At 37.5% G+C, this 9,613-nt stretch overlaps 1 protein-coding gene across 1 annotated transcript; it reads right to left on the bottom strand.

The window, feature by feature from the left end:
* Positions 1–2,416: 2,416 nt before the first annotated feature.
* On the bottom strand, positions 2,417–3,852 carry LOC148039278 (pistil-specific extensin-like protein). Its single transcript, XM_087675550.1, has 3 exons — positions 3,637–3,852; positions 2,755–2,998; positions 2,417–2,633 (listed from the first exon to the last, which is right to left on the bottom strand). Exons 1-3 carry the CDS (start codon positions 3,827–3,829, stop codon positions 2,621–2,623), a joined length of 450 nt encoding a protein of 149 aa, XP_087531676.1. The 5' UTR covers positions 3,830–3,852; the 3' UTR covers positions 2,417–2,620.
* Positions 3,853–9,613: the final 5,761 nt, after the last annotated feature.

Genomic DNA, 9,613 nt, shown 5'->3' with positions numbered 1-9,613 from the left:
AACAAAGAACACAACAAAAAATCATATTAACGTTATCTTTAAACTTCAGATTCTATGCCTGCATTTAGTTGAATATTATGTTGAACTCATTGAGGTGGTAGGCAATACTAGAACCCTCCATTTGAAGCTCAAATGGCCTTCATAAGGGATACTTTATTTGAGCAGGTCTCATTTTCATAAAATTTGCATAACTTTCTTCATAAGCCATGCATAGTAGTTTCTTTTTTCTAATAAAATAAATTGATTTAGCCAATTTGATAATGGATTGTCTCAATGCATACAACTCTTTCCACTCCTCTTCATACATGCTTATAGGTTTCGTATCCATATCCTTTATTAGCTTCAACTATTTCTATTGTATCACATCATCTTAAATTTTCACTTTCCATAAACTGAAGTTTGTGTCATCAAAATTTTTATGTTAAAGAGCTCCATATCTGTAGGCATATGATGAGGAAGCCATACATATAATGATCAATGCAACCAATAATTCAACAAGCGCACATCGAAATCTAGAAAATTTTTGGTAGCAATTGCTCAATATAGCCAAAATTGGGAATTAGCCAAATGAACCATTAATCAACAATGAGACATGTAATATTTTTTAAAGGGTATGCAAATTACTATATAAAACAAAAGCATTGTTTTGCTACATTAACAATTCCTCACAGATATAGTAGCACAATATTATCAAGTTATCTAGAACAATATTAAACATAGATTTCACTAATATCATTGCAATAGATTAGACATCTTAACTTGGTGACATGCTCTCTTTGGCCACCTTGCTTATTCACCATTATCAAAGATGGCCTAATACCATAGTTTTTCACAAAAATAATCAATTGATGCTTACACTACTTCTACTTCCTACCATTGCAAGGGGGGAAAATGACCTGCTATCACTTTAAAAAATGGGCCCATGCTACCAATGAAAAATACTACTTATTGCATGAAAATGTATCGGCTAGTGCTATTGAATGTTGTTACAGTTGTTGTGTATATCCATTAAGCATGCCACCTACTCTCACCAATAATTACAACTTCTCATTTGCTGCAGTAGACACTGGCCATTGAGCAATGCCATCTACTCTCACCAATAACTACAACTCATTTGCTATTGCAAAGACATTGGCTCTCTAATACTAGTTGTTCGTGCTACAAAATACATGGATAATATGTAGTAGGGGAGAAAGAGAGAGAGAGGCGGGGGATGATGCAGTGTACGTGATGTCCCCAATCATGTTCAATTGATAGTATACCTTGTTTTTTATTTTCTTTTCTTAACAAATAATGAAAGAATAAGTGTATACATTTGCTTAAGGTTAGTAAGTGAGATGAGCTACTAGCCACATTGGCCTTTACCCCAACAATAATATTATTAATGCCTAATATCAAAGTGGAACCTTTATGTATAATCATATAAACAAATATGGAGTCAAGTAGTTATATAGTACTATGTACCATATAACTCAAGAGTGCTAAGTCACTATAACCCCTCATGTTGATAACAAATACTTGATTGGAGCACTCAAACATAGCTATTGTGTCTACATCAAAGTTGATTGGGTATAGCATCCTCAATGTTAAAATTTATTTCAATCCATGGATAGGAGGCACAATTGGCACAATCTAAATTAGATCAAGCATAGACAAATTATGTCATACCATGGTTTGTCAACACATAAGACCCTATAATTGAGGATGCAAGTAAACAATTGCAACTAGTTGTCAAGTCACATATGTGAGACAATCCAAACTTACATTTATAATGTACTACTCACTTGAAACACAATTATGGTCATAGATTTGAAGGTCACACTTGCTCTACCTTTCACCCTAGACAAATATAGATATCAATTTTGATAGTTTAAGCTAATTGTTAATGCTTAGTTGGCTTCCATTTGTTGTTGCAAGGGACTGAACTAACATTGGTAGATGCCACGGTAGGTGTTATGGGATCTTTTGACTCTTCACTCCTTATTAGCTTATTTTAGCTCATTTGTATTGCCCAATATGTGCAAAAGTATTTGTTAAAGGACCATTATAATTCATTCTATAATGCTCATTCACTAGTGGGGTGAACTAGGAAACTGGTCTCACATTAAGGCCCACCTCATATGAGGGAGCGATTTTCTTGTTGAGCAACCAAACGATTATGCATTTTCCATTACGAGTCATTTGGGGATTCGATTGTTAGATCTGATAGCATGTTGCTTGCACATAAACATTCATAAGTAGGATAGGCTTAGGCCACTTTGTTGAAATTGTAGAGGGTGATTCCTTTATGCGCGTGCGTGCACACACACTCATGTGTGTGTACAAAGACACATACACAGTCCCCATAGAGAGGGCAATGTAGAGATATATTTTGTATAAAGCCAACTTAAAAACTTTAGTATAAAAGAGGGGCAGTTCCAAAAACTAGTATAAAAGAGGAGTTTCAACATAAAAGATTGTGACAATTTGTTGCATATGGTTTGTAATGCAACTACATACGTTCATTTTTGTCTTGTCCCACCCTACTAAAGGTTGCTGCTACATTCATACATTATGGTAACTTTGATACTATTCATCATGCTTCAAGGTTTTGGGTGAGCAACGGTACACTTGTTTAGGTTTAGCTATGTGCCCTGTTATACATTGAATTAGTCATTTTTGCCACAATGACAAGATGTTAATTCATATGACAAGTTACATGCTCATCTACAAAAGTAAGGCTTGAAAGCAAAGGGCTCAACGGAGAATACATGCCTTCGTGATGGAAGCACATGTTTGAATGTAGGAATAGCTCCAGAAACACCTTTGTTGTGATTTGTCTTAATGTTGCACTGGCGAAGAGGAGAAGAGACAAGGGTAACTCTACACCACTTGCTCGTTAAGCTTTGTGGGAAGTCTTGCATATTAATAGAAAAGAATCCATGCTTGTTTGTTTTGGCCATAAAACGATCCACAACTTTTTTGGCTCTATTGTAGCATTTAGCATCCACCAAAGCACCTAACAAAAAGAGACAACATGCGCTTTTTTATTTATTTCAGCTGCTAGCATTTGGTAGTCTTGGTATGATAAGGATATTGAGAAGAGAAACTTGACTTCTTACACAAGGCTTTGCATGTTGCTATGCTAGAAATCATTCATATAGAAGTTAGCTATGCATAAGCATGCGGTATAACCAAGGCCCAATTGGTTTCTTTTCTTTTGCCACTGGGTATCCAGATTTGAAGGTGAGTCATATAAAGATGCAAGTTGAAGAAGATTGGATAAGTATTTGTGCATGTTTAAGTGTCTCTCGTATGAATCTGCATGTTAATGTAGGCATGTAAATAAATAAAAGGGCGACACGTGGCTAGGCTATGGCATGTTGGTATCACATGTAAGTCGTGCTAGGTCTTTGTTGATGCCTGTCAAAGAATCAATGTCAAGACCTCTGAAAGAACCATTAGAAAAGAAGAAAGAAAAGGAAGATCCCAAGAGCTCAATGTGGAAAAAGAAAAGGTGAGAGTATGTTGGTCCAAAGTCTTAGTCTTGGTTAATTTAAGCAAGAACCATGGGGTACTTCAGCGATAATAATAGCATGCAATGCAAATGTGTGCGAGCGAGAGAGAGAGAGAGAGAGAGAGAGAGAGAGAGAGAACCTGGAATGGAGGTTCGAGTTGTTGGGGTGATTCCAGAGCCGAACGCTAAGCGTTGGCAATCCTGGCAAAAAACTCTGCCTTGTATGGTCGCTGCCTGCGCATCCTCAGAATGCGATGTCGAAGAACAAGTTCCACGGCCAAACGTTGACAGCGCCACCACCAGCAATCCCAACGCTGACACACTACATTTCATGATGGCACGCGAGCGAGCGAGAGAGAGAGAGAGAGTAGACGAGATGTTTCTCTTGTGCTGGTGTGCTTTTAATCAGCTGGTGCAGCAATCGTGCAATCCATTGACCTCTGCACGTCCCCCCCCCCCCCCAGCCACAAACATGTTTCTTTGGAGTCAAAAAGCATGATCCTTTGGTCATGGACAGCATCTCCATCGTAGTTTCTTGAGCATCTCTACCTACTACCAAGCATGATCTCTCCAATCCTCCTCACATTTGCACTACGCTTTCTCACCTCCACATGTCTCTTACTAGGATACCAACATGTCTCTTACTAGGATACCAACGCACTTGAATGACTCCATGTAGAGCACTTCTTTTGTATTCCCACCAAGGTAGTAGGAGTAATATCCTCACACACATCCTAGACAGCCTCAAAGAACTCACTAGTAAGCCCATCCAAGCCAAAGTGATTTTTCATTTTGCGTTTCTCCAATGGACAATGAAGCTCTTCCTTGGAGAAATAGCTCTCCTCGAATGCTTTTCCCATCGCCCCCAAAGAAAGTTTGAATCTTCTCTTCATAGCCATGAACCTTGCCTGAACTCAATCCCTATCATGTTCGGAAGGTGTACTTGGAATATATTTATGTAATGAATAAAGCTAAGAGGAGAGAGGAGAATGAGTTAAAGAGAGAAAGAAGAAGAGAAAAGAAAGAGTAGGAGAGAAGAGAGAAAGATAGAAAAGAGGGGAGAAAGGAGGAGGAAGCCATGGAAGCTGGAGATAAAGGTGAAGAGTATGTTCTTGATAATAATTGGTTGCGCTAAACTAGGGCTCTTACATCTTATATACCTTGGTCAATGTGACTCAGTGTCTAACCCCTAATTCCTATACATCCCACTCGTTACAATCCATTCCCACCCTGAAGGTTTCTGCCCTAAAAAACGAAGATAACTGGAGTGGAGTGATAGATGGGTGTAAGGAATGGGTTATAGAGTACTACTCTAAGCCACATTACAATGAAAATGGATGGGTAAAGACTAGGGCAGCATGTTGTCCATGATAATCTTGTTGAGGTAAAATTGTCATAACTTTTGATATATTGCTCTAAATGGGGCATGCTGCATGTCAAAACGGAGCTTATGACATGTACTTTCAGCCCGTGTAGAAAACACATTTCTGAGATTTGGCCAAGTACAAAATTGTTCTAAAATAGTACACAGTCTACAGGCAGGGGGTGGTCAAACGGGAGCATAACTAGCTAGTATTCAACCCATTGGGCATCTTGGGCAAGTACAAAATTGTTCTAAAATGGTATACAGTCTACAGGCAGGGGGTGGTCAAATGGAGGCATAACTAGCTAGTATTCAATCCGTTCAGTATCTTGGAGGTGAGAAAATTCATTGACAATAGTGGTTGGGTGCCATGAGGCTTCTTCCAAGGGGGTAGGCCTTGCCATTTGATAAGGTACTCCTTGATGGATCGAGATGTTAAGTGCTTATCTTGTTGCCCAATGATTGCCTCAGGGATATACTAAATGGTACCTCCTTCGTCTATGGGGGGAAAGTTCTTCCACATAGTCCACTGAGGTGCTAATAAAGGGCTTCAACTGGCTGACATGAAATACATTGTGAATCTTGGTGGTAGGGGGAAGATCTAATCGGTAGGCCAAATCATTAACTCTCTTAAGGATTCAATAGTAGCGACCATAGAAACGATGGGCTAACTTGTTACTACTGCCCTCTTTGAGAGTGGAGTAATGGGACATAGGCACTTTTAAGAGGACCATCTCACCTTCTTCGAATTCCAAATGCCTTCTTTTCTCATCAACATAGAGTTTCATGTGAGTTTGTGCCTTTTGAAGATTCACTTTGCATTGCTGAAGCAAGGCTTGCATGCGATCCAACTCAGCTATGCTCTAAGGGTTGATTTTATCATTGAATAAGACTGCAGGGAGGGGAACCTTATACTCGTATATAATGTCTCAAAAGGAAAAATTCCAATGCTAGAGTGGATGGAGTTATTATAGGCAAACTTAGTTAAGTGGAGCTACGTATCCCAACTATAATGTGCATCATGGTGGCAAAAGTGCCGTAAGTCTATCTCAAGCCATGTATTTACTCTTTCAGTCTTGCCATCTATTTGGAGATGGTATGCAATGGATGGAGCAAGCTTGGTACCCATAGATGTGAAAACTATCTCTCAAAAGTTACTCTTAAACTTGACATCCTGATCATGTGCTATGACTTGTGGTAAGCCATGCAACTTGAAGATATATTCCATAAACTGAGTGGCCACCTAAAAAGCAATGTATTGTGTCTTAGTGAGGATAAAGTGGGCAACTTTAGTGAGGTGATCTACTACCACGTATATACTGTTCCATCCTTTCTTGGTAACGGCGAGGCATGTAATGAAGTCCATTATGATATGTGTTATTTTTCCTTCAGGAATAGGAAGGGGCTGCAAGAGGTTAGGGTCTAAGTGTGTTGTCCTTGTTTGAGTGCATGCAAGAAGCGAGCTTTTTGAGTGAGTTTTTGAGCGAGATTTTCTGAGCAACCTCCATTTCTTGTTCCACATAGTCCACTTATTCCACTCCTTGATTTTTTTGACCTCTACCACCACCACGACTACCTCCACCACCACTGCCACCATCTCTGCCACCACTATCGCCACCTCCACCACCACCACCATTATCCCCACCACCTCCATGATTGCCACCACTACCTTCTCTCTCTCTCTCTCTCTCTCTCTCTCTCTCTCTCTCTCTCTCTCTCTCTCTCTCTCTGTTTCTCCCTCTATGTGTATATTCTCTTTTTCTCTTTCTAGCACACTTGATCAAATAGCACTCCATCTCTTGTAAACAATCTCTCTCTCTCTAGCACGTAACGTGGATTCATTCATGCGATCACCCCAGAAAAATAAAACACCACGGCCCACACCTCTCTCTCCCTCTCCCTCTCCCTCTCCCTCTCCCTCTCCCTCTCTCTCTCTCTCAAATTACTCCATGTCTTTACTCTCTCTCAGTTTTTAGGGTTGTACATGCAATTTCTCCCTCTCACTCTACATTCTCTCTCTCTCTTTCCCTCACACACACACACACACACACACACACACACATTTATTTATTAGTCACTCACTCACTCTCCGTGTTTATCTCCCTCTCTCTCTCATGCATGCGATCAATCCACATTGTATAATAATGCCTCACATCAGATCATGGCACGTGTTGTAACAAACACTTCTCTTAAATCCTAAGTACATCTCTCTCTCTCTCTCTCTCTCTCTCTCTCTCATAATGTGAATGCTTGGGCAACCATTCAGTGTTTTTAGAAATTTAATTTCAATGGATTCATAGCTCCCTCCCCTCCCCCCCCTCTCTCCCTTTCCCCCCTCTCCCCAACAAATATAATACAAGACCATTCATACAAGCAATCCAAATGTGCATTTCTCACTATGTGTATCTCTTGCAACTCTCTCTCTCTCTCTAGAGTCATTAGGACTCAATAGAGAAAAAGAGAAGAACTCAATAGAGAAAGAGAGTATTATATATATATATATATATATATATATATAAGTTTTTGATGTAAGAGAATAGGAGAGGGAATTTTTGAAATAATGTTTGATGAGAGAGAAGAGAAAAAATAATTATTAGCTAGGAAGTTCAAATTATATATATATTTATGATATATTTTAATATGAGACATAGTAGATTGAGACTTTTTGAATGAACTATATTGAAATGTTTGAACCTTGTGAACAAAAAGCTATTCTCTCTTTTGGGATATTTTTTTCTCTTAATATATAGAACTAATAATTAACATAATATATAATGGCTATTGTCTTTTGCATTGTGTATTTGAAAAAATAAAGACCTTATCAAAGATTTAGAAAAGTTTTATACTATTGAAATTATAATCAAAATGTAACTTTTTCGTCTAACTATACTTGGGCAAAAAACTTTTAAATAGAGGAAGTTGATCTCAAGTTGGGAGAGAGAGAGCTCTCTCATCCAAAAATTATTTTTATCTCTTTCTCCTCTCTCTCTTCTCCATTGAGCCCTAATACCCTTCCAATTGAAATTCCTTACATTCAAAGTATCTAGAATGTATATTTTATTTTAAAGACTAGGCAAAACAGTGATGAATTACTTAGTCAAGGTGGATTAGAGTTTCTATAGAGCAATAATATTTAAATGTATGTCTTTAGTTTGTAATATATACTAGATAAACCTACAACCTTGATTTGTCTCTCTATATGTACATGCATGTGCATACATGCACGCACTTGTGTGTCTCATTAAGAACTTGTTTTTATCTCTCTTTCTTATTCAAATACCTTGATTTGTCTCTCTATGTGTATGTGCATGTGCATGCATACACGCCTGTGTGTGTCTCATTAAGAACTTGTTTCTGTATATCTCTCTTATTCAAAAACTATTATCACAAAAAATCTCTCTCTCTCTCTCTCTCCCTCTCTCTCATTAATATATATACATATATATGTGTGCATATATTTATGTGTGTATATTGGAAGTCCTAATATGAGCATAGACACATGTACACACATATGATAGTTCGAAGAAGTATAACTATGTTTTATAGCATGTGGATATTAATATTACAACAACATGATGTTAAGTTAGCAAAGACGTGCACAATGAGAGATCAAGAATATGCTCTCTCTCTCTCTCTCTCTCATTAAATATATTGATTGAGCATCAAATTTATACTTATTTTCACCAATCAATATCCCTTCTTGCCACCACAACAAATAATCACAATTGTACATGCTTTAATAATAAATATTTATTTTTAACCAATATTTTTCTCTTTCCAAATATGAGATGTAAGTTCTCTTCGATAAGCATGGATTGGTATATAAACATGTCTATATTTCCATCCATTCCAAATCCTCACTAAACATTTTTCTTTATACATGGCTCTAGCAACCTCATTAAACATTGGTTAAAAACTAAAGACATATTATTAAAGCTTGCACATTTGTGAATTATTTTTTGTGGTGGCAAGAAGAGATATTGATTGGTGAAAATAAGTATAAATTTGATGCTCAATCAATGTGCTTAATGAGAGAGAGAGAGAGAGAGAGAGAGAGAGAGAGAGAGAGAGAGAGAGAGAGAGAGAGAGAGAGAGAGACCATCATCTTGATCTCTCATTGTGCATGCCTTTGCTAACTTAACATTATATTATTGTAATATTAATATTCACATGCTATAAAATATAGTTATACTTCTTTGAACTAATAATATATGTGTGCACGTATTAGAACTTCCAATATACACACATAAATACATGCACACATATATATGTATATAGATTAACGAGAGAGATTTTTAGTGATAATAGTTTTTGAATAAGAAAGATATACAGAAACAAGTTCTTAATGAGACACACACAGGCGTGTATGCATGCACATGCACATACACATAGAGAGACAAATCAATGTATTTGAATAAGAAAGAGAGATAAAAACAAGTTCTTAATGAGACACACACGTGCGTGCATGTATGCACATGCATGTACATATAGAGAGACAAATCAAGGTGGTAGGTTTATCTAGTAACACAATATTAATGAGTTTGGGAATCTCCCAATTCCCATTTTTTGAATACTAAAAAGGTGGCACCCGAATAACATGCTCATAAGTTTCTCAAAACCATATAACGTGACCTATCATTGGAAAGCACTTGAAAAATGGAATCTATTGAGCTATAGAGCGCTCCATTTGGAGTTATAGTGTTCAAGTTATCACAAATCCAAAGATTTGACCACGTGTCCCAAACTTATGGGAA

This window comes from Lygodium microphyllum, chromosome 3 (assembly GCF_053477565.2).
Source record: "Lygodium microphyllum isolate KBCC chromosome 3, Lygodium_microphyllum_v1.1.10, whole genome shotgun sequence".
Taxonomy (NCBI): domain Eukaryota; kingdom Viridiplantae; phylum Streptophyta; class Polypodiopsida; order Schizaeales; family Lygodiaceae; genus Lygodium; species Lygodium microphyllum.
Note: the sequence above shows the minus strand (reverse complement) of the source record. Positions and strands in the feature narration are given on the sequence as shown.

Excerpts from the sequence above, each read along its gene's own strand:
- LOC148039278 (XM_087675550.1), bottom strand. The coding sequence starts at position 3,829 with ATGAAATGTAGTGTGTCAGCGTTGGGATTGCTGGTGGTGGCGCTGTCA. Across the intron at positions 2,999-3,636 it reads AACTCGAACCTCCATTCCAG|GTGCTTTGGTGGATGCTAAA; the intron begins GTTCTCTCTCTC and ends TCTTTTTGTTAG.